We start from the raw sequence: 26,326 nt of genomic DNA, 5'->3' as shown, positions 1-26,326 counted from the left end.
AGGAGCAAGAACAAGAAACCAAGGTGTGTTAGTGACAGTCTCCTGCTGCTTCTAGGGACCCTGGATCCTTACTTGCATGGCTTGCTATTCCCCTGGCATTCAAAGTGGTCAAACAGGCACTCGGCTGTGTTGCACAGCTCATCACACTGGTTGTTGATGTATTTCCAGCAGGGAAGTGGGGAGGAGCAGTTGGCCCAGGGGTCCTCTATGGTGAGGGAACAGTCACCCCCATCCCACTGGCAGGCATGGCTGTTGCAGGCCTCATCGCAGACATTATCCCGAGCTTTGTCGGTGCAATACTGGCTGTCACAGGTTGCAGGAGGGGTGCTGGTGGGGGCTGTGTGTTCGCAGTGGCTGCCCCAGAATGGCGGAGGGCACTGGCAAGAATAATATGGAGGCTGGCGCTGAGGCAAGCAGCTTCCCCCGTGCTGGCAGGGGCTGCTGGCACAGCCTGAATCACAGTCCTGGGGGTTGGGGCAGAAGCAGCGTGGTCCTGAAGTCGTGTGCACACACTGCTCCCCTCGCTTGCACTTCACTTGTCCGCAGCTGCTCTGGCATCTTGCCCCGGAGAATCCCTGTGGAGGTCAGTGAACAAATGAGGGTGATGGGTCGATTCTTGAGGGCATGCCCTATTTCCCCTCCCAATCCCCTCTGCCATACTTCTAGGGAGGTAAAGACGAGACACTTGGCTAAGATCTCTCCATGAAGGCTCCTGGACCAAGTTCTAGGAAGAGACCTCTTTCAGTCAACCTGGAGGTCAAGGCTGAAGGTTCCACGGAGTGATGTAAATTTTATCAGTTTAAAAGATCACTTCCAAATTAAGCCCACAGGTCATGGTAGGATTAGACATAGGTGACACTGTATCCATAAGTACTTGCCTAACCATCATTAGATTACTTATATAATATAATGGCTTTATGGGAGCGCAGGAATCATATCAGGAGTTCTGGGTAAATAAAGAACTTCCCATATCAGTTCATTCTTATACTCCCTGCTTAGCCCAAGTCAAGCTTACTGCACAGGCTTCCTTTTGGTGTCTCCCCACACACAGTGATCTGTGTTTTAGGGAGGATTCAGCCTCTGGCAGTGGCAAAAGAGTTTGCACAGCAAATGGCTAAAATTAGGCTTCCTTCTAGATTAAGGAGCAGCTTGCTCTCATACAGTCCCTACTAAGGAATGCAAACAAAACAGCATTTCCAACCAACTCTGCCCCAATCTGGGCAGCAAGACAACCCTCCAGCACAGGACCAAGAAGCTAGAGACAGCGGTCCTTTTTTCCAGGGCACATTCCAGCACTTCTTGTGGTTTCCTTTGGTGCTTCTGAAGATCGCCAGTCAGAGATTAGGGAGCTCACTGCTTCTGGGAGTATCTTAACAGCTCTAAATGAAAACCCGAGCACTTTCTTCTGAAGGAGCTAAAATTAAGAAACCTCCCCACTGAGAAAGCTCCCCATGGAACTTGGAAAAACCTGGTTTGAGCTCAGCTTTGTCAGACTGCATGGAAGACAGCATGCTCCATAGGTAGGCAACACGGACTTACCAGGGGACAACGACAAATGAAACCATCAGGCATGTTGCTGGCCACAGCACAAGTCCCTCCATTCAAGCAAGGCTTTTGGGGACACACATCGATGAAAGTTTCACAATGACGACCTCAAAACAGAAAATGAAAAGGAACTTTAGAAGGCAGAAGTAACTGCAAGTTACTGAACAGAACACTGCTAGGATGTGAGCTAGCCAAAGGATTAGAGATGGAGTAAGATGTATGAGAGTTCAGTTCTAAGCCTAAGGGAACATGAGACGATGAAGAAAACACTCACTGGATCTCAAGGTGATTGACCCATCCCTGGCTCAGGCCAGTACCCTCGCCTCTCTTGTCTACACTCTACCCACATGAATTCCCAACATGGCACGCATTCCCAACTGACTCACAAAACAGGATGGATATGAAAAATGACTTTAAAACCACCACAACACCCCCCAACAAAAAGACACAGCCTTTTTTTGAAGGCAGTTAGCTTTCATAAGTCAAAAGAAATACTTAGCAAACTGTTTACTACATTTTGTTAACATCGTCTTCTTTATAGGAGAAGCTACCCCAGGCCAATACATATAAATGCTGATTGGCAATTTATAGAGAATTTTCATCTGTTATATCACTTTTCAATCATTTCTTAGCCTTTCTATAACTTGATTGGCACTGCTTTAAAACACAGCTTAACTTTCCCGGAATTGATTTTCCCATTGTTCCGAGATAAAGTGAACTAAACAACTGAAGTCATGGGGGAGACAGAGACACACAGCTGGGACTGCTTGGCAAATAGAAGGAGACAGGCACCTTTTGCCCCCCAGTCACTTAGAAGGGAAGAGGTAGCTTTAAAAGAGAAATTCAGAGTAATAATTTCAGCCAACCAGAACTAAGAGTTAAGAAATACAGATGTTTGTCTCTTCAGATCACAGCCACAGCTTCGAACCAAGAGCAACCACAGCATGAGCACAGGGCTCAGGGACCAAGGGCCCCTCAACATTCATCTCATCAACAGCGTCCCACAACAATTACAATCACTGAGCTCAATCTGCAAGTGTGGGAAATGCGCGAACACCCCTTCCTGGCCGTGGAACCCTAACTCAAGGTGGTCTCCATTCCTCCCTTCATCTGTTCCACCTGTCTTTGTATGTGCCTGTCACTGTTTCAGATAAAGGAAGCCTCAGTGGTGACAAAAAAAACAGGAGGCAGCTTTGCTTCTCTGGTTCTCCAGGCACATCATGGCTACTGTGAGGCTGTAGACAGATTGTTCATGCTCTTTCCATCCAGCGCTACCTCAATAGGCATGACATTCACAACAGAATGCCTCTCTTTTGCTATTACACACAGGCATTTTTCATAATGCAAAATCTTTCCCATTCTTTACAAAGCTCCAAAGTTCTTAAAGGTAACATATCTTTAAAATTGGAGAGAAGGATGTCTAGAGATGGGCTCAGAATGTAGCAGAGTCCAACTTGCCAAATTATTAGTAAGGTGATTACTACAGCCTATTACCTTACTCTCAAGGAATACTACTACTGCATAAGATTAGAAATGACCCCAGAAATGCCAGACAGATTTCTGAATTGAATATCTGATGATACTGCCACATTTAGACAGAAACAACTATTTTAGTCACCAAACTTTCCTTCTAGAGAAGAAACTAGTCAAGGCCTATAATAAAGCACCTATTCTGAGGCCGGACTTTGGTCATCCTTATGCTCTGTGATGGAGAAAAAAAGCTTGAGAAAAGTCTTAGGACTACAGGTCACCCTTGTGACCACTGCAGGTTTCCAGTTCACACCCTTTATCACCTGACTTTTGCTCAAACACACCCTGGTTGGACCTATTCTCCCTAAGTACCCTGGCAGTGGCACAGTGGCAGTGACTACTCAGTTACTCAGGTCATGACATGCCAATGAAGGCTGAGTGATGAAACCAGAGTTAGGTGTAAGGTTCCTGAAGAGTTCTTTGCATAGATGTTGGTGATGGTAGTACAACGATGTGAATATACTTGGTATCACCGAACTGTACACTTGAAAATGGTTACAATGGCAACCTTTACATTATGTGCATTTTACCACAATTAAAAAATGTTATTTTGCTCAACTATTCCCCAAATTCTATCTTTTATATTTCTGCTACATATATGTATGTATACTATATATTGTTTGTATATATATTGCATATATACTATATATGCTATGTATATATAACATACATGCATTTATACTATATGCGTATATATGTAGCATATACATATTTATATTATGTGTGTACATACAGCATATATGTGTATATACATACATATACATATATAAAATCAAAGTATAGCTAAAAAGAAAATGTGTCTCAGGAAAAACTCAAGGTAGAGATCGATTACAGTAACTATGGAATACAGACCTAAGAAAAAACCTGGGCCCTTGAATGAAACTGGTCTAGTTTTTTCCTGTGGGAAGAACTAGGCTTCACTTCGGTCTGGGAGGTATTACTCAGAGTCCAGTCTCCTCACGCAGGGCCCCGCACCCCGAGCTGAGCAGGCAGGCAGCCTGGAGAGGCTCTCACCAGTGAAGGCGCTGCGGCAGACGCACTGGTAGTCATTGGTGAGCTGGATGCAGTCCAGGCTGCCCTCAGAGCTGCAGGGGTTTGACAGGCACTCGTTGATGTCCCCCTCACACCGCTCCCCGGCAAAGCCAGGCAAGCAGCGACAACCGTAGCCCCCAATCTTATCCACACACTGACCACCATTAAGGCAATGGGGTCCCTTGGCACAGTCATCAATGTTCTCTTCACAAAGCAGGCCTGGAGGAAAGAGAGGAGAGATCAAGACTTGTGACAATTCTTGAAACACTGCTTCTAGCAAGGCAGAGCCACCCTTGCTGGCACTTCCAAAATTAATCAGGATCCACTGTGGTGGGACCTTTTAGGTCAGGCAGGGCAAAACACACTCTTGATCTAAGACAGCCCATCATTTTCCTGGTGGCCAGTTACACCTATTCTTCCACTCACGACACAGTCCCCATGGAGCAACTGGTGTTATCTGTCTCACCTGAGAGACTAGGAAACTGGAGCTCAAGAGAGACTCGCAATTTCTTGTTAATTTATTCATCTTGATTTAAAATATAAAATAGTTGAAAAGAGAATATAACAATGAATACACAGACTGCAAGTATGTGACAATATTGGTAAGAACTGAAAACTAAGTTTTGAATGACTTTTAAAGTTTAATACCCATTGACTATTTTTCTGTAAAATAGTGTATGTGTACTTATTTCTTATATTAAGAATAGAGGGAAAATATCCTGTTGAGAGCTCAAAGGTATTTTATTTGAAACAGAACTAATTTAATGTTGACTATATAGATACAAAAGAGCTATCTAGTATAAATATCTGTAAATACCTTTAAGAAACAAAAGAAATCAATTACTAGTCTAGAAATGATCCCGAGATCAACTAAAAAAATTACAAAAGAAAGGAAAATGGTTCTGTACTTCTACCATGTGAATCTGTAGCATGCACTAATATAAGATGGACTATTAAAAAAATCTAAGGGAAGACCTAATTTTCAATAGCAATAGCAAAAAATAAAATATCTAGGAATAACTGTAACAAGAAATGTACTACACCTACATGAAAACTTTAAAATAGTCATGAAAGATACAAAAGGAAACGAATACATAGAAAGACTGATTTGGTTAGGAATACTCCTTATCATAAAGATATCAGTTTTCTCTATACACATTTATAATTTAATGTGACCCCAATAAATATAGCAATATGATTTTTAACAGACGATCTGATTCTAAAGTTACATGAAAAAATAAACTATAACCATAGCCTAGAAAACACTGGAGAAGAAGATCCATAATAATTAAAACATCTGGGATAGTACTGATAATAGAACAACAGGAAAAAACAAAAAAAAAGTCCAGAAAAACTCCCAAATATGCAGGGGAATTTATAATTTGATAAGGTGCCATCTCAAATCATTGTATAAAGGATCAATATTCAGTAAACTGTGCTGGGACAAATTGGTAGCCATGGGGAGAAAGTGCTCCAGGATTCTAGGACTTGAAGAAAATATGGGAGAATTCCTTTATAATCGTAGAGTGTAGAAGGTGTTGCTGACTAGGACTCAAAATCCAGGAGCCACAAAAAAAGACTGATGACTTCAACCTGATTAAAATAAAAAACTGCATGAAAAAATCACCATAAAGAAAATCAAGAGACAAAAATCAATATATGTGGATAATATGTATATTTACATTCTGTATCACAGACAGCTAATCTCTGTCAAATATTAAGATCAATCACAGAATAGAAAAAAAGAATACAGATATGAACAGAGAACCATAGAAAAAGGAAAACCAAATGACAGCACATTTGTCCACACTGAGAAGCCGTATACTCATACACTGTAACTCGGCCACATCAACCAAAATTACAAATACATATCTCATATTCTCTAAATCCAGAGATTCCATTTTTGTAAATTTATTTTATAAATACACTTATGTACATGTGAGACGACCCAAATTTCTATCACTAGGGCACTGGTTAGGCAAAATATGGCGTGCCCATAAAAGGGAATTCTGCAGGATAAAAACAATTAAAGAAGTTCTATATTTTGATATGGGAACATCTCCAATTAAATGAAAAAAAATCAACTGCAAAAGACTGTGTCTAATATTCTGTGTTCAGAGTAAACAGTGGGGGAAAAATTTCTTTGTACTTGGTTTCTATACGCATAATGAAATTCTGAAGGTAGGTACATGTCTTCTAAGAAAAAATACTCTAAGCTCCTTCCAGGAGGCAAGGGCCAGAGCAGAATGATGGCTTCACGCTTCACAGTTTAAAGTCACAACCCCTAGCAGGCTTTACTGCAAGGCTCAGTTATAGCCTTAGCCATCAGGCTCCTCCCTGGGCTTATGAAAATAGGCAAATGTTTTCATCCATTCATTTCCCTACCTTAGGGAGGCAAGATTTGGCAAGTTTTAAGAAATACATAAACTGGTAAATGTGAATTATTTATTCACGAGGCCACTGGGTGTTTTCCCTTGAAGCTCCAAGAAATCTTGCTAACCAGGCTAGTTCTGTTGAAACATTATATCATTTCCACTTTCTGTGTTTCAGGAAATATTAGATGTCAACAAGACCTAGACAGCACTAACAGCATGAGTCAGAACTTCAGAGCCAGGCAAGAGATGAATGAATGGCTCAATTACCAGAATTCAGAACTAAATGTTTACTTAAAAAAAAAACAACCCTCAACACTAAAATTGGATTTATAACTTAGAGAATGCCCTGGATGGAGAACAAGTAAGGCTGATTTCATACCACGAGTGCCTGGAGGGCAGGAGCACTTGAAATGGTTCACCAGGTCAATACAGGTGCCTCCATTCTGGCATGGCTGATTCTGGCACTCATCCACTTCATACTCGCAATTCACACCCTGGTATCCTGGGACACACTGCCAGGAGCAAACAAAAAGGACAAGAAATATTGGACCATCATTGGAAACAGACTATAAGAGCAAAGGAGACCTGGAGCATTACTGTGACCCTCTGCCCTCCATGCTCCACCCAGCTCTCGTCTGTCTCTCTGGCATCATCACACTCCCAATAATCCTCCTGCGCAGGGCTGACTGCAGCTTACCAGCATTTACCTACACCAGCTTGAAGAGCTACTTTAAAGGAAGGCAAGGACTGAATATCAAAGGATATTTCAGATACGACCCCTGTGCAAAACGTCTGTCCCTCCCCTGTGCAGGTTGCTATCTTTAAAATATGTATTCCTTTGTGTATGATGAGGATGTCTGTGTGAATCGTAGTAAGGACACTGCATTTACTCATCTCCAAGTTCAGCAAATAACACGTATGTGTGAGAGACTGGCTGAGATAGAGGTGAAGGCAAGGGAGGTAGGCTAGCAAGCTAGAGTAAATCTTGGTGTTTGAGGGATTTCAGGGCTGACCAAGAAAAAAGACATTGACCAAGAGGTGGCTTTATTTGAGCAATGCTGTGGCAGGTGTCAATGTGGGGGAAGTCCCTCATAGCAGGAGTTCATCCCTTAAGGAAAGGATAAGGAGAGGAGGGCAAGTGAGCTCCAAGGGAAGGGGTAATTGGGAGGGGCCTACATGTTTCATGATGTCACTCAGCGGTCAGGCTGGAGTCTCTGGGTCAGAGAGCTGTGAAGGGCAGCAGTGGCTTCAGGTCTTTATATTCTGGGGCTTATTTTAGCTGTGACTAGGCAGATACTGGGTGCTATTTTGCAGAACATATAAAGCAGGAAGCCTCAAAATAGCTAAAAATCTGTTTATTACAGCTATGTTTAAAACATATGGATGTGTACGATTTTGAGTTTAGTACTGTTGACTTTTGAGCTAACAGGTCCCAGGATACTATGAAGAAATAACCTGGGGGCAAATATAAAGGAGTTATCTTTGGCTCATTTCTGAGAGGCAGAGAAGCAAAGCTATTCTCAATATTGCTTGGTGGCCTGAATTGGTATCAAATTCATGTCTCTGGTATTGTGTTAACATCTTCTTGAAACCATTATCAGCCCAGACATTAAGAAGACAGTGACATGTCCCTTAAAAGACACACACTTCTTCAAATATACACATGCAACAATCGGTATAGTGCTACACAGAACAGGCTGAGCAACATTTTTTGAAAGAATTACTAGTTGGTTGGTAAATGACTGTATACAAAGATGGCATGGGTCAAAGGACACTCTTTGAAGTACCTTCTCCTATCTCACCTGCTACTCAGGGAAATGCCAGGGGGCTCTGGTGGGCCTGTGAAATGCACTCTGGTAGTGAATAATGGCTCTGAATCCTGGAGGCAACCCTTGGAAGTGACATGGTTCCAGAACTTTATGAAAATATCTTACTAGAGCTATGTTAACTTATTGCACAGGGGACTGAAAGAACCAGCAATGAGTAAATACTGTAATGGTGATTGGTTAAAAAAAGTGTATAAATTTGTAAAAATAAAACATAAGCAGCTACAGTCATTGTCTTAGTATTTACAACAGTTGCACCATCTTCTGGGAAGTCTCTGATGACCTCAGCTTATCGTACCTCACATCTGTATCCACCAATGAAGTCATGGCATGTGGCTCCATGCTGGCAGGGATTGGATGAGCACTCGTTGAGCTGCTCCTCACAGTAGCTCCCAGTGTAGCCCAAGGGGCACTGGCAGCGATGCGAGTTGCCAGCATTGATACAGATGCCTGAGTGCTGGCACAAGCGGTCAGTGGGCAATCCTGGGAAACGCCGTGGAGGAAGAGACATCACAGAAAAGCATATGACATGTCAGGTTTAGACCAACTACTGAGCAAACTAATCAGGCCAGTAGACAAATCTAATTTTATTAATTGTCTAATTCATGACACTTAACACCAGATATGTATTGAAAATAAACAAGCCCTGAAATTGTAATATGCCTTCATTTCATTTAAAATCCATTTCTTATTCTTACTGTAGTTGACATACAATATTATATCAATTTTAGGTGTACAACATCATAATAAATCAACATTTATACAGCCTATGAAATAATCATTACCATGATAAGTACAGTAACCATCTGTCACCATACAACGTTTTTATGATATTATTAACTATATTCCCTATGCTGCACATTACATCCCAGGACATTTATTTTATTCCTGGAAGTCTGTACCCCTTAATCCCCTTCATATTTTTAACCCATCTCCCCACCCCTTCCCCTATGGCAACCAAAAGTTTGTTCTCTGCATCTTTTAGCCCATTTCTGTTTTGTTTTTTTAGATTTCACATATAAATGAGACCATACAATATTTGCCTTTCTCTGACTTATTTCACTTAGCATAATACCCTTTAGATATCTATGTTGTCACAAATGGCAAGATTGCACTCTTTTTTATGGTTGAGTAATATTTCCTTGTACAAATGTATACCACACCTTCTTTATCTATTCATGTATGATGGAATATGCAATGGGAAAAAGACAGTCTCTTCAATAAATGATGTTGGGAAAACTGACCAGGTACATGGAAAAAATGAAACTCTACTGCTTCCTTATACCATATACAAAAATAAACTCAAATTGGATTAGAGACTTAAATGTAAACCTGATCATAAAACTCCTAGAAATAAACATAGGCAGTAAACTCATTGACATCAGTCTTAACAATATATTCCTTTATGTGTCTCCTCTGGTAAGGGCAACAAAAGCAAAAACGAACAAATGGGACTACATCAAACTTAAATGCTTTTGCATAGGAAAGCAAGCCATTAACAGAGTGAAAAGACAACCCACTGAATGGAAGAAGATATTTGTAAATCATATATCTGATAAAGGATTGATATCTAAAATATATAAAGACTCATCATATCAAAAACAACCAAAAACAGCTTGATTTTTAAAATGGGAAGAGCACCTGAATAGACCTTTCTTCAAAGAAGATGCAGAGATGGCCAACAGACATATGAGAAGATGCTCAACATCACATAAGGAAAATGCAAATCAAAATCACAATGAGATACCACCTCACAACCATTAGAATGGCTATTACCAAAAAGTCAGTAAGTAACAAGTGTTGGTGAGGATGTGGAGAAAAGGGGACCGTTGTGCACTAGTGGTAGGATTGTAAACTGGTGCCGCCACTACGAGAAACAGTAAGGAGTTTCCTCAAAAAATAAAAATTAGAACTACCCAGCAATTCCACTTCTGGGGATTTATCCAGAGAAAATGAAAACACTAATTTGAAAAGATATATGCACCCTTATATTCATCACAGAATTATTTACAACAGCCAAGATAAGAAAGCAACCTAGGCATCCATTGATTGATGAATGGATAAAGAGGTGGCATACAAATACATTTCTGTTTTGGACTTTCTAAACCTGTGCTTCTGCCCTTTTATCTCCTGTCTCAGACCCTTCTGCCAGAGCCTTGCCCACCACCTTACTGTTTGCCCTTCCTTCTCATCCCACAGTAATAACATCTACTGATCTAAGACATCTACTGTCATCTAATACGACACAGGCCAGTCAATGCTTCAGGGAATGATCCTGGAGCCTGAGAAGGTCTAACTTACCTCTTTGGGAGGCCGCCACCTCACAGGATACATTAGGCACATCACAGTAAGCACCAGTCCATCCAGATGGACACAGGCACCAGGACTCTGCTTCTTCCTGAACACAAGTACCTTTGTTTTTACATGGAGACCGACTACAGAGGTTCACCAGGGTCTGAAAAAGGGTCATACACACATGTCAACATCCACACATCCACATACTAGAAACGAAGAAATAAGTTACACTGCATTTTAAGAAATCAAGGAAAAACACACTAATTCGTTTTTTTAAAGCCCTCACCCAAGCCTTAAACTAGATCCAGTGTTCCCAAGTAACCTAATCACTTTATACAGTCCAATTCCTCTTAGATCCTCTGCTATTTAAAAAGTCCTTAACACAAAAATTTAAGAATTTGAGGAAGCCCAATAGGTTAAAGTTATTCCCTATATCATGATTGTGCCTCGATATGTGGCCATCCCGTAGGGCTGGAAAGCAAGAGTCAAAGCTATTGGACAGGTAACTAACTCCCTGTGCTAATCCTGTGTGAGAAATCCACATGGGTCCTGAGCAAATCTGTGGTGAACATGACTGAAAGTACTTAAAGCCTATTAATAAACCTAAGAACCATCAAACAGAGTATTTTGAGGGGAGAAAATCAGGCTTATGAAAAACATGAGGCAAAGAGTGCAAACAGACTGGCACTTTTCTCCACAGTTTACATGTGGGGGGGATGTGGGGGAAGGCTTGGCCTCTGGGGAGAGGAAGGCAAATTCACAACACAGACTGTGAAAGAAGGGGCCACCGGGGAAAGAACAAAATGCTCCACCAGCATTTATAATTTCACACCAGGAGAATAAGCAGAAGCCCATGAGGAATGTCCTACTGATCCACAGAACTGACAACAAACTGTTTAATGTGCTGAGCTGGTAATATCTGAATGTTCGATATAGACAAAGTCTTACTGAAGTACTACTATAAGGCTACTTTAATAGGTAAAATGGCATAAAATTAAATATACTGTTTAATGTGCAACCTTAAAAGAGTTACTTTGTCCCTCTGGGATTTCCATGAAATGAAAGGCTAAACTAGTTGATTCTGAGGGGTCCTTCCAACCTAAGAGTCTACAAAAATATATATTTATATATTTGAATTTAAATGATATGTCAATAGCCTGGTTTTGAGAATGGTACAACATTGTAAGACACGGTACTTATTATCCCCTTAGATATTATATCTGACTTTCAAAAATTTAATTTTGACTGTTTTTTCCCTTTCTGTATTTACAATGTAAATAATATCTATGTGCTTATTTCCTACATGTATTTTTCTGTGGTTCTCAGCCTGTTAACAACAATCTTACATTTGTTAATCTGTATAATCTTGCCAGTTGTCACTATTTTGGAATCTACTATCTATTAAAAGTTAACTTGATTTATATCAGAGACATCCTTGAGACCTGGAATTTTCTCTTTTAGAGGGGCTTATTCCACCTAGAAAAAAAGCAGGCATAATACTTTCCTCCTTTGAAGAAGCGGAGTGAGTGGTCTGGAATTTAATTACCTGACAGTTTTTCCCAGTGTAGCCCCAGGGGCAGGTGCAGCGGTAGGAACCCAGGCCATCAATACATATTCCTGCATTCCGGCACGGATGAGAGTTGCATTCATTGATCTCATGGAGGCAGAATGGGCCAGTGAAGCCCACGGGACATAAGCAAGAGAAGGAGTTAATCCCATCGACACAGGTGCCACCATTGAAACAGGAGCTAAGAAGCAAGCAGAGAGCACCGTCAACTATGTAATCTGGTCCTCTGACCTGCTGTTTAAAAACCAAGGTTCCTGAAATCTAGGATGTTACAGAGGCAAATACTCCAGAGCATCCCAAATTCCTACAGCCAGTACATTTTACCTTTTGTCAAACTAGACTGGCTGCCAATCAGTCTTGAGTCCCAGCTTCCTTTCCAAAACCAAGAAGCTTAGAGAAGTATTTAAAAGGCTGAGTGAATGGCAGATTCCCAGAGAAAGTTAACTTTCCAGATTCTACCCAGTCCTTCCACATACATCATATTTAATTTTATCCTTAAGTCAATTTAATTTATAAGAAAAGTGCTAATTAGATAGTTCCTGACTCTAGATTTCTTTATGAAAGAGAAACACAACAAATTTGTTGATGATAATAAAAAAGAAACAGACCTTTCAGAAATTACTTAAACAGTGATGAAAAATCTGCAAATAAATAGAAAATTTTAAATTGCCGACTAACAGGAACAAAAGACAAAGAAGAAAGTTTTTCTTTTGTTCAGAATTATGTGTGTATCTCTTTCTGTTTCCTAAGTAAGAAATAAATGATGATCCATCCCACAAAGCTTGTCAGTCCCTGACCTTTGACCTGCTAACTCCACATCTACGAGGAATCAGGACTGGGCAACAGGAGATGATTATGGACTGGGACCCAAGTGGATACCTTACCTCTGCCCCACAATCCCAGTTATTGTGCTCCTTCTTTCCCATAGGACATTGGGACCCAAGTGCATAGGGTTGCTCACCTCTCAGTGCACTCGTCGATGTTGTTCTCACAGTGGACTCCTTCATATCCCGCCTGGCACTTGCAAGTGTAACTGTTCACATAGTCGGAGCAGGTCCCTCCATTCTTACAGGGTTCACTCAGACACTCATTCATGTCTGTCTGACACTTATCCCCAGTGAAGCCCGGAAGGCACAGGCAAAAGAAAGCATTCACTCCATCTACACAGGAACCTCCATTCTGGCAAGGATCTAAACCATTACAAACAAGAATTAGAGCTCTGAACCGCATCAGCAGTTTAATCTTAGACTCATGAAGGTGAACTGAGTCACGCTAAGCAGTAACAATTCTGACTTTTCTATACTTGCACTTTTCCTTATCTCTTCATCCTGAACTCCCCCATTTATGAAAATGAATGCAATAACACTTGCCTAGTTGATCATTGGAATGAACTTCACATATACCACTAAGAGTTTTGTCAAATTACTAGTCATAAAATGTCCATTCGTCCCTACACATATGTGCCCTCAGCACACAGAATCTCAGAAAGTCAATAAAGATTTTTAAAAGTGGTACATGACAGTGGAGTGGGTGGGACAGGACAGTATACATAGTAATCAGCCTCCTATGCTGACCCATCTTTCTTTCCTTTCCTTCCCCCCCCTCTTGCCATTCACCCTGCCTTCCTTTCTTCTCTGTCTTTATTTTTTAGGTCTAGGTAGAATTAGGAAACAAATGTGACCTTTGGTTTAAATATCACATAGCTCAGTCTTAGAACACCTTACACTCACACCAGTTAATCAACAAACTGAACTACCACCATGGCACCATCCTCTGCATTTCGATGGCACTCAAATCAGAACAAGAAAAACAAGATGTAGCCCCTGCTCTTAAGGATCTTAAAATATAATTGCAAAGGCAGGCTATAAACATAAAAAGAAAACTAAATACCCAGTGGGTAATGGAGCCCCTATTTTATAAGGGGAATATTTAATATAACTTATTCATCTATTAGGATACTTTCATTCTGAGGCTCATCCGTAATCTCTACTAGAGCAATTGTAAAAATCATATTATCTCTTCTAATTCACAGTACACAGTACACAACTACTATAATTTCCATAGCATCATTTAAAAAACTCATCATAATTTAATGAATCATTTTAAACTAAATATAAACATTACCTGTCCTACTTCAAATAAGAAAAGACTTTAAATACTGAAAAATTTGACTGAGATACTATGTACAAAGGAATCCAAATAGTTTGATGCCACTCCCTTAAATTTCTCCATCAATTATACCTACAACGTAGTAAATTGCAATAATGCAAGAAAACAAATTAAACTGCATACAGATTTCAAAAGAAATAAAGGATATTGTAGTTGTATTTATTTAGAGGTAACGTGATTATTTCTGTAAAAAAAATCCTAGAAATCTAAATTAAACTTGTAGCTAAACTAATCTAGAATTAATAGTGAGTTTAGCAAAAATAGAAAATAAAATTAGTCCTTAAAACCTTTGAGACTCACAGTAAGTGCAAAAATTAACTCAAAATAGATCATTGATCTAAAGGTCAGTGCTAGAAGTATGAAACTTTCAGAATAAATCAAAGAAGATAAAACCTCAGTGACCTTAGGTTAGATAAGATTGATTAAATATGATACAAGAAAAATGAACTATAATAGAAAATTATAGGTATATTAAATTTTATCTGAAGAAAATTCTTCCTCTTCAAAAAAGTAAAACAAAAGCTATAAATTGGCAGAAAATAGTTGTAATGCAAATACATGACAGAATATTTATCTAGGACATAAAGAACTCTTTCAATTCAGTAATAAGACTTTCAATTTTTCACTTGGGCAGAAGATTTCAATAGATACCACACTAAGTAAGATATACAGCTGACCAATAAGCACATGAAAGAAACTCAACATCATTAGTAAATAGGAAAATGCAAGTTAAAACCACTGTGAAATACTGTATGCAGCCACTAGAATAGCTAACATTAAAATGAGTAATCATATCAAGCATTCCTGAGGATGTGATTTAATTGGAACTCTCATTCTCATACAATGCTCATAAGAATACAAGCATGGTACAACTACCTTGGAAAATATTTTGGCAATTTTGAAAAAAGTTAAATGTATACCTACTACATAATTCAATTATTTATCTGTCATCTAGATATTTACTCAAGAGAAATAAAATCACATGTCCACACTCATTCATAGCAGCTTAATTTGTAATACCCCGAAACTGTAAAAAAGCCAGATGTCTCACTAGTGAGTTGTAGTATCTTCAAACAGTGGAATACTACTCAGCAATTAAACAGAATGAGTTATTAATACACACAACATGGATGAGTCTCAAATAATATGCTGAATAAGAGAAGTCACATTCCCTCTCCCTACAAAAGAGTTTATATTATATGATTACATTTATATAAAAGTGGAGCTCTGGCTGGTGTGGTTCAGTGGATTGAGTACCAGCCTATGAATCAAAGAAAGGGTTGCTGGTTTGATTCCCAGTCAGGGCACATGCCTGGACTGTGGGCCGAGTCCCCAGTAAGGAGCATGAGAGGGGCAGACACATTGATGTTTCCTTCTCTCCCTCCTTTCCCCTATCTCTAAAGGTCAATAAATAAATCTTTAAAAAAAAAGTATAAAAAATGCAAATAAATCTCTAATGACAGAGGTAGATCACTGATTGCCTGGAACAAGGAAATGGAAAGAAGGGTTAAATTACAAGAAAGGAGAATGCTTTTAGGAGGATGGATATGTTCATTAGCTTGAGTGGTAGTTTCAGTTGCCATATATCAAAACCCACTGAACTATACATTTAAAATATCGGCTGTGTATTAAATGTTAATTATACCTCAATAATCAGCTTTAAAAAAAGAGCTATCATATCACTGTCCCCACTTTGTCAATGTAAATCAGTAAGGAAATGATTAACACAGAGTCCATTGTCTTAACTCCTAAAGCTACTAGCTTCAAAAAGAAGATTGTAAAAATACTAGTATTAGAGACACATGAAAAATTATTGGGGTGGCCAGTCTTAGCATAGAGAGGCGGTTGCCTCCAGTCCGGGCCCCTGTGTGCTCCTCTGTCCAAGGTGGGTGTAGGAGCTGGCTGGCATACTCACTTGCGAGGCAGTCGTCGACGTCCTCCTCACAGTCCATACCACTGAAGCCTGGAGGACACTCACACATGTAGCTGCCCTGCGTGTTATGGCAGAGACCATGGTTCATGCAGGGTTTGGAGACACACTCATCAATGTCTATTGTACACCGCTGACCTAGAAACACAGGGACAGTGAATGGTCCAGTCTTGGGAAGCTCATTCCCACAGAAATTTATGTGGCACTTGAGCTGCAGCAGGGGTAGATGGGGCTACTCCAAGGGTATTCTGGTTAGTCTCCTGCTTTGGGAAGTCCCTTTAGGCTTCTGTGCTCCTGGCAAGCTGCTGCCCAGGTGCTAAAATTCCCTGTAGCACATTATGGTTTCAGACTCAAGATGGAGTCTTCCAGCCACTGGGGGACCCCACAGACATGCAAAATGGAAAGGTTTCTGAGTCACTGCAGTTAGCAGCTCCTCTACAAGGCCTGTGTTAGTGACAAACACCAGGGCTTTCCATGTATTCTGATGACCTGACCACTTTACAAAAACTTTTGGTTTCTTCACTCCCATGTTGTTACCTTGCCAGCCAGGAGCACACAGGCAGGTGTAACTCTCAAAATTTGGTGCCTCTTTGCAAACAGCAGCATTCTCACAAGGGTTTGGGGAACAGGGAGCCAATACTGTCTGACAGTTCTTGCCTGCAAAGCAAATGACAGGGTTTATAACAGAAAATTAGCCAAAGGAACTACAATTTCCCCAAATTCTAAACCAAAGGATGCTCTCCAAATGCAAGTCTAAAGTAGTGGTTGAGAGCTTTGGAATCTGAGAGTCTTACGGTCCTCTGAGTCTTGGCTCTGACTCAATTACTAATTGTGTGGCCTCGGGCAAGTTATTTACATTCTCTGAGCCTTTCACTAAAGTAAAATGGAAATAAGGATGATACCTAATAGAAGCTTTTTGAAATTAAATGAAAAAAATGCTTGCAAAGTCCTTATTGGCATAGATCCTGGCACACAGAGTGAGTACTTAACAACTGGTGGGCTGCTGTCATCTTCCCGTTATTATCATGAGCAGTTACAAGCATTTGGACACCTACCTCAATCAGGAGCAATGGTTCCTGTGTCTCCAAAGCTAAGATTCAGCTACCCAGAGGCTTCGCCACACAGATCTCCCTTCATGTGAGCAAAGAAGCAACAATACGGCCTCCTATTTCTCACAGGCCTCTGCTAGCCTGTTCCAGAAGGCAATGAGGTTCACCAGAAGGCCATAGAGGTGGGAAATAGTAAAGTAATTCTGATGCCTAGTAACAAGTCTCTTTATATTGACATCAGCAACATGACATCATTTTTTGCCCATCAATATTTTTTGCCTTAGTGTGCTGAAGCTTCCAGAAAAAAAACTTATGCCCTTATTAAAAGGGAGATGAGGTTGTTTTTAAACTCAGGTTACAACTAACTCAATTTAAAATTTTATCCTAAAATTTTGTATTCAGAAAGAAAAAAAATAACCACAAATTTTTGCTGATCCCCATCCAGCTTTTAACATGCCTGGTCACAACAGTGGCTCACAAGGGGAAGCAATGTTGCTTAGTTCCCTTTATGCTGGTCAAAGTCAATGACCTGTAGAACCCTTAGCTATCAGCACTGAAATTTTACCTGCATAGGCTTTCAGTCTAATATAATTTCTCAAAGATCCCACATGGTAAATTCTTTTATTGATATCCTAATCTGAAGAAAAACAACAGCTAACATATTACTGAATATTCTTATAGTATCTGAATAGCAAGAAGATAAAATATATAATCTCAAGATGAACTGTACATGTAAGTCATACTCAGATAAGTTTATGATGTGACTGAGTACAGTGACATCTATTTACATCTCTCTGTAGCCATCAATTCTGTCTTTATAATCCTCTCACTACCAACAGGTGTTGTCAGCACTGTTGCTACAAAATGACATGATACAGACTATCTTTGGGGATAGCTAGGGATTTCTGATAACTCTGATTTGATCAACCAAGCTGGCTAAATGCCATTTCCCTACAAGAACACTTCTTCTAAAGTGGGCCAAAGGGAACAATGCAGTATCAAGTTTTTCAGGTCACAGAGTCATGCTTGTGGCCACTTCACCCCTCTTCACTGCTTAGAATTACTAGTAATGGCTACTATGAACAACCCAAGACTCTGAGGTAGTGAAGATTTGGCCATGCTCAGAACTGCATGCTGCACACTGGAGAACCATGCAGAGCTACCATCCATGTTTCTATCTGTTCCCCAGAAATGAAGACAATGGATGATGAGGAGGTAAAGAAGCCACACAAATACAACCAATCACAAGATGGCAGTAATGTAACAGGAAAACACAAAGCAGAAATGTCCAAGCACACTCCTAAAATACCACCAGAACCAAAGAACACCTGGAATGAAATGAAGTCACACCCATGTCTTCTCCTTGTGGTCGCCATCCAAGGCAATACCCCTCTAAATGAGACAAAGACGTGCTGAATGTGAGGAGGAGAGGAGCAGTCAAGAGGATAAACTGTGGATTCAGAGCCTTGGGGGCAAATCCTAGACCTATCACCTATCTGTGACCTTCAGCAAGTAACCTCTCTTTGCCTCAGCTTTTTCATGTCTAAAATGGTGACAGAAAGAAAAGAAAAAAAAATGGTGACATAAACTTATATTTGCAGAATTATTGTGAGCACTAAAGTAAATAATCCAAAGTACATAAAGTATCTGGCACATAGTAAATTAGCAGTAAGTGGTGGTTGTGTTATTGAAACTAAGACTAAGAGAACAGGTCATGGAGACACTGGGTCCATTCATATAATCAGCTACATGTCAGTTCCGACCTCAGATGATGAAAAAAAATTCAAACCCTAAAGTACAAGGAAGGCAAATGAGTCTCCTCAGTACTTGCATCTAGGGAGGCCACAGTGTTTCCTCAGGGCTCAAGATCCGGTCAGTGAGGACAAGACAGGTGGCCAGGGGTGAGTCCTCAGAGCAGCATCACTGCCCCACATATCCTGTCTCAGACTCAGAGGCTTGGAATGAGAAGGTGAGGCCCAGCATCCCCTTTGTCCCTATACCTGCAGGGCTCACCTGTGTATGGCAGCACACAGCGGCAAGTGTAGCCACTTATGTCATCAAAGCAGGTTCCTTGGTTCAGGCACGGATTTGAAGCACATTCATTGATATTCACCTGACAGTTGGAGCCTATAGACCGAATAGGGGAAAAACCAAAAGCAGTGACACTTTTTGTTAGCCTCTTCATTATCTGAATTACTAAGCAATTCTCTCAGTGGTAAAAACTAAACAGCTCAGAAACTGCATTCATTTCTTCAGACCACTGGAACACCTGTTCATTCATTTCAATGGCAAGTCCTTGACATACAGTAAGTCTGTAAAAGACGGTGCTCAATTAAAAAGATAAATAGGGGAACAGTATATTCTAATAGCCTGAAAGTCTAATGCACCTCTGAATACAGCACAAGTAATTTCTCAATATTGGACCAAGAAGTTCACTAAGAGCAAAAATCTGTTGCTGTATCTAAATACAGGGTCTGGCAGTTGTAACACCTACTTGAGTGTGGTTGGTAGAGTAATGATATGAGTGTAATAGTTTATAGTTTTAATTTGAACACTTCCCCTAAAATGTCATATGGTGTGCTTGAATGTGATATTGTCATGTTACAGAATTACGTGCTTATGATTTTATAATAAAAGGCTTTGTAATATGAAAAGGGGTGTTATTTGTGTTAGGCTCTGTGTAAGTTCTCTGTATCCAAAGTGTCTGGTCAAGGCTTAAAACGAGGGTATGTGTTACCAAGGGATAATTTTTCTTTTCTTTTTTTTTTTTTTTTAGAGAAAGAGAGGGGAAAGGAAGGAGAAAGAGAAAAATATCAATGTGTGGTGACCTCTCATATGCCCCCAACTAGGGACCTGGCCTGCAACCCAGGCATGTGCCTTGAATGGAAATCGAACCAGCAACCCTCTGGTTCGCAGGGTGGCACTCAATCCACTGAGCCATACTAGCCAGGGCTAAGGGATACATTCTTAAATACATTGATCAAAGCCTCTGAGTTATGCCCCCTATTTCATATGCACAGTCTCTACCATCAATGTGGTAGTATTTCCTGAAGTCACAAGCTGTCTTCCCCTGATCTAAGATATGAAATCTATTCCCATTATGAAAAAAAGAAAAAGTAAAGAGCATTAATGAGGACTGGGCAGTGCCCAACTATTACACACCTTTGGCTCTTCAATAAGGCCTGGCACAGAGGCTTAAAATAGAGGAACTAGAGTACCATAAAAAATGATAATCTGGGATTACAGAGGGCTGGCTATTGAATAGCCATACAAATATGGATTGTATATTCTGAAGTTTATTTAGTTCATTGATTGGCATGTCTCAATGACATAAAGAAATAAAAGTGTTTTTAAATCTATTTGTTTTTATGCTAATGTAATGTTATATATTAGTAAATTAATAACTAATATATGGTTTCAGAAAATTTTTCAAGCAGTGAAATAAAGTGACTTTGAGACATATTGATGATTCACAGTAGCCTATTACATTTTTGAGTGGGGAATTCAATGACTAAGTAAATAGAAAAGTTCAAATAAAAATGATTTACCCACAGATTTCTCTCTCATGAGTTTCCAAGAAAAAAATTGATGGCAGAAATACCACAGTGACAACTCAAAAATAATTTTACACAATATCCCCCTATTATGCATTTTTCCATAAGGCCATATAGGGAACTATGTATCTAAGAATATCTCACCACACGAGAGAATTTGTGGGAAGATTTTGAACACATGAATCCTTCCATGATATGACTGCAACCAAAATTACAGTTAGATAATATTTTTATTCTACTACCAATATCTCCTTTGAATTATCATAGAATCAAACCTGCACCAAGAAGCTTATAAGAAACCTGTGCAAAGTTGTGTAAACGGAGTCCTAGTTGCTCATCTTTAATAGCAGTGTTTCAATAGCTTACCTTTCTGCTAGGCAGAAAGTAAAATCTATAATCTATTTACATTTTTATTCCCCATGTGCCTTATAAATATTTGTTGCTCAAATTATGTTTGCTACATTAATGGACAAAAAAAAGGCAGGAAAGAAAGAAGTAAGCCAAGAGGTACGCAACAACAAAAGGGCTGAGCAGGGAGATGGAAATATGCACTTTTGCCTTCACCTTTAAAGCCCTTCTTGCAAGTACACCTGTATCCATTCACCAGATTGTCACAAGTTCCTCCATTCTGGCATGGGTTAGAAAAACATTCATTTTTGTCCACTTCACAGTTGGTGCCAACCCAGCCTGCATCACAAAGGCACTTGTATCTGAAAGAAGATAATATTATTTACTGTGGGAGATGAAGGTACCATTGAGTCAGAGCTGAATACTGGACTTGGTGAAGACATGAGACACAGAGGAGATGAAGGTAGGCCAATCTCATCTAGGGACCTATATATGGATCACCATGGACATGGTGTGAAGCACATGGGCCCATCTGGAGTAAAATGACCTTCCTGGTGCTTCCCTATTTCACAAAGATGCTGGAGAAATTAATAAATTATACTGAGCTTCCATACATAAATAGTGGTTGATATAACATATTGGACCAATCTGAAAGATATACTAACACAGATAAACCTGCACAGTTTTTTTCTTATATATAAAACTAAAGTAAAGCAAGCCTTAAGATCATTTATTTCTGAGGCAAATGAAAACAGACACCCAGGAAGCAGATTAGTATCAGAGACTCTAAGCCACTCTGAAGATCTGGAATGTCTGACTTATGAGATATGCTTTGTTCTGAAACCCTGCCCCAGAAAGCACTTAGGATACCGAGTAGGAAAAGGACCAAAAATGGAGGCATGGACATTGCTCACAATTTGAACATTATTAGCATTTACTATGTGGTCTGGAGATTCTTAGGAAGAATGTGGATGGGTTGGGATGCTCTGGAGGCTGCCCTACTCAGAAGCAGGAATACTGAGGAAATTCATCTTGGAAATGACTTGCTTTCCCGTTCCCCTCTAAATACACTGAGTATGGCCCTGTCCTCTGGTAAGCATGGCAAGAGGGCAGGACTATCTCATGGAACTTAATGTCACACTCTATGATTCTAGAAAATTATCTACCAACACATCATGTAACTCCATGGGGCTTGCAAACTACAAACATTTTTTATCTGGGCCACGTCTAAAGTTAGCTGAGACCAACTCTACTTCAGAGGCACACAGTGATAATGCATTAGAACAAAGTTAAGCTTTTTTAAGCAGAAAAAATATCAGAGAGAACATCCTGTAAAACTTAATCTTGCGATAGGTGTTCAAAGCACAACTGCTAAAGACTCACAGAACAACCTTAGACTCCTCCCATGTGCTGACTACCCACATGAGGAAGACTTTCCTCCTTATTTTCCACCAGCTCAGTGATGGAAGGTAAGGAAAAGGGCAATTTGGAAGACTATGATACAGACTCCCAAACTCTTCAGCCAAATCTCAGTTGAAGTCATTGACTGACTTCTGCAGGGTATGGCCAGAACTTAACCCCAACTGGCTTGATATACATCAATAAGAAACTGTTACTACAGGGCAGCTACTCACCCTCTGAGGCCCCCAGTACAGTTCCCGTGGATGCAGGGATTGCTCAGGCACTCGTTCACCTGTGAGTAGCAGCTGGGGTGATGGGGTCCCTCAGGGCATATACAGCGGAAACCATTCACATCGTTGATGCACGTTGCACCCTTGCGACAGGGATTGGAGGCACACTCATCAATGTCAATGTTACATCTCTGCCCTGCAGAGAAGGGAGACAGTTTTTGTCAAATTCAAAATGCTTAATACAGGACTGAGATATATTGTCTTGATGCCTTCATCTGTACAGATACCAAATGGCACTTACTTAAGGAATAAGACACCCAAAAGCACTTAGTGCCATGAGGAAAAGCAGCAAACAGCACTGTCTCTTGAAAACGAAGAAGAGTTAACAAAATGCTGGAATGGTGCTGTAGTGTTTGACATATTGGGTTGGCCAAAAAGTTTGTTTGGTTTTCTCCATAAGATGGCTCTAGTAGCATTTAATTGTCTTTAACTTCATTCGAAACAATTTTGTTAGATTGTGTTGTTGACAGCTGTCACATTAGCGTGCATTAAAAGAAACATCAAAATTAGTGAATTTTTGTGTAGCCATTCTAATATTGAAGATGGAAGAAAATATGCAACATTTCCAGCGTATTGTGCTTTATTATTTCAAAAAAGGTAAAAAAGGAGTGAAAATGCAAAGAAAAGATTTGTGCGGTGTATGGAGAAGGTGCTGTGACTGTGTCAAAAGTGGTTTGCAAAGTTTCACGCTGGAGATTTCTTGCTGGACGATGTTCCAGGATTGGGTAGACCAGTTGAAGTCTCAAAATGAGACATTGAGGACAATCAATGTCATATCATGTGGGAGACAGCCAACATATTTAAAATATCCAAATCAATAAAGTTACTGGTAAAAATGAAAACTGTCTTATTTTACGGAAAAAACTAAATGGGCTTTTTGGCTAATCCCATATATTTCTTCTTCACTCCACCTTAGAAAGGGAGAAACTTCACAAGGATTTAGAAAGAGAACATCAAAGCTCCCAAAGTGCTTGACGTTGCTCTGAGTACACTCAAAGAAGCTTATTTTACCACTGTTCTCAGCTGGTTTACTGAAAACTCATCTTTCTTAGTCAACCTCTTATATTTCTATATACAGTAAATCTCAACAGGAATGCTTAGTGAATGGAATGTTAATGTTTAATTTGGTTAAAAAGAAAAGCCATTTTGCTTTCACTTTTAGGTTTGTATTAATCCATTATCTGCTCAGGAAGAATATTCTCAATATAATTGTATTGTCCTCTGACAACTGAGAAAACAATTTAGGGTCTTTCAATCTAGACCAGTGGTTCTCAAACTTTATGTGCAAACAAGAGTTGCTTAAAGTACTTGTTTTAAAAGGAGATTCTTAGGGCCTATCACCATGGACTATGATGGGTAGGGTCCAACAAATCACACTTTAAATCATGTAAGTGGTTCAAATATTACATTTTGAGAAACTCTTATGTAGACAATTATTAATTTATCATCAAGTAATAATGTAATTGCTTGGAATATATGAAACTGAAGTATGTTCTTTCTCTAAAACATACCTAAGATTGCACTTTGAAAAAACATCTGCTATAACTTTAACATTTATTGCTTTAAACTGAATAGAGTGTGCCAGTTACATGAGTTTTGCTTTGTTAAATTTTTTTAATCCTCACCTGAGAATATGTTTATTGATTTGGGAGAGAAAGAGGAAGGGAGGGAAGGAGGGTGGGAGGAGGGAGAAGGAAAGAAGTGGGGGTTGGAAAGGGGAGAAAAAATGAGAGAAGGGAGAAAAGGAAGAGAAGGGGGGAGAGAGGGAGGGACGGTAGGAGGGAGAGAGAGAAACACTGATTATTGCCTCCTGTATGCACCCTGACCAGGGACTGAACCCACAACCTAGGCATGTGCCCCAACTGGAAATTGAATCCACAATCTTTTGGTGTACAGGACAATGCTCCAACTGAGTCACCCAGCAAGGGCTGCTCTGTTAAATTTTTAATAATTGAGATTTAACTGTATATTCCAAAATTATATAGAAACGTAAAATAACCCATAATTCTGTAAATGAGTGGCAATTAGGAAATGTTATGAAGGAATTTACAAATTTCAAAGAATACAATGTTCTGACTCAGAAAAATACATGCATTTTTATTTAAGAAAGAGTAACCCTGCATTTAGAACAGGAAATTCCAAATGAAATAGACACACACCCCTTTAAAGTATGGGTATTAACATTTTTTCACTCTCCATTGCTCTCTAAACCATGATTGGTGGTATTTGTGGTAAAGACCCATAATCTGGTAGTGGTTACTGTTTCTCTCTTAAGTGTTTTATTAATAACTTATTTTAAAATATGACTTCCTTAGCCTCAACCACTGACTTTTTTAGATGTTTGCCAATGGCACCAAGATGTGAACCAGAACTCAACTGCAGGGCTATTCTCAACCTGCAATGCAGTGGAGAATGAGAGGGAAGAGCCTTCATTTTCTGTCTTTTTTTTGGAAGCATCTTCTGAGAAGTCACTCCTTCCAAGTTTTCTTCATTTGCTTTTAAAACTCTTTCCAGAATCAATTTCCAAGCCATCTTTAGCCAGGAGAGTTAAGTGTACCCTTGTGCAGTCTACTATGTGAACTGACAGGTGCTTCCATAGCCAAGTCTTACTCTTAAGGAGTTTCTTCTCAGCATCAGAAATGTCCGGCACAAGGCTACGGACCTATTGGGCTCAGCAGCTACTGAGTGAGAAGTTAACCAATGTTTCTTACCTTATGTTTGATTGGTGTTCAATGAATGAAATCATGGAATAGCTCAGACTGGAGAGTCTGGGGTTGGATGTTAGAGGTCCTATATTTGAGTTCTAGTCATTCATTCAGCAACATTCAGTGAGTGTTTTCAAACATTGTCTTAGACACAGGCTAAAAAGATGATTAGAAAGGTTCCTACCTTCTAGGAACTCACAGTCCTAGCTGTGTGACTCAGCAGCTGATAACATGGACATAAGCTCTATCTCTCAGTTGCCTCATTTACTAAATGAGGATAATAAAACTTTCCCATTTACTTTTTGTTTTGTTAATTTTTTATTGGGATATAATTGACATGTAAGATTGTGTAAATGTAAGGTTTGATACATTTATATGTTGCAATATGATCATACCATATTGTTAGGTAACACCTCTATCATGTCTCATGATTATCATTTCTTTCTTGTGGTGAGAATAAAGATCTACTCACTTAGCAGCTTTGATGTTTATAATACAATATTATTGACTGTAGTCATTATGTGATGCATTATATCTCCAGAACTTATTGATCTACTAGCTGCAGTTTGTATCCTTAAACAACATCTTCCTGATTCCCCCAGCCCTTTTCCCAGCCCCCAGGAACCATCATTCCACTCTGTCTTTACAAGTGTAACTTTTTCATATTCTGCATATAACTGATATAATACATACTTGTCTTTCTCTGTCTG

The 26,326-nt window shown here is 39.6% G+C and overlaps 1 protein-coding gene across 1 annotated transcript in view; it reads right to left on the bottom strand.

Moving 5' to 3' along the window:
• The window catches only part of NOTCH2 (notch receptor 2), a 158,954-nt gene that overhangs the window by 13,621 nt on the left and 119,007 nt on the right, over window positions 1-26,326 (bottom strand). Inside the window, exons 13-25 of the mRNA XM_045817339.1 lie at window positions 22,855-23,047; window positions 21,437-21,582; window positions 19,332-19,445; window positions 16,807-16,926; window positions 16,255-16,407; window positions 13,132-13,360; window positions 12,150-12,351; window positions 10,610-10,763; window positions 8,607-8,791; window positions 6,862-6,994; window positions 4,090-4,326; window positions 1,540-1,652; window positions 73-575 (exon numbers count right to left, since the gene is read on the bottom strand). Coding sequence (XP_045673295.1) covers window positions 73-575; window positions 1,540-1,652; window positions 4,090-4,326; window positions 6,862-6,994; window positions 8,607-8,791; window positions 10,610-10,763; window positions 12,150-12,351; window positions 13,132-13,360; window positions 16,255-16,407; window positions 16,807-16,926; window positions 19,332-19,445; window positions 21,437-21,582; window positions 22,855-23,047 — 2,482 coding nt within the window. The remainder of the gene's footprint in view (window positions 1-72; window positions 576-1,539; window positions 1,653-4,089; window positions 4,327-6,861; window positions 6,995-8,606; window positions 8,792-10,609; window positions 10,764-12,149; window positions 12,352-13,131; window positions 13,361-16,254; window positions 16,408-16,806; window positions 16,927-19,331; window positions 19,446-21,436; window positions 21,583-22,854; window positions 23,048-26,326) is intronic.

The sequence above is a fragment of the Phyllostomus hastatus genome, unplaced genomic scaffold (genome assembly GCF_019186645.2).
Source record: "Phyllostomus hastatus isolate PE091 unplaced genomic scaffold, TTU_PhHast_1.1 phas_scaffold_216, whole genome shotgun sequence".
Taxonomy (NCBI): Eukaryota; Metazoa; Chordata; class Mammalia; order Chiroptera; family Phyllostomidae; genus Phyllostomus; species Phyllostomus hastatus.
Note: the sequence above shows the minus strand (reverse complement) of the source record. Positions and strands in the feature narration are given on the sequence as shown.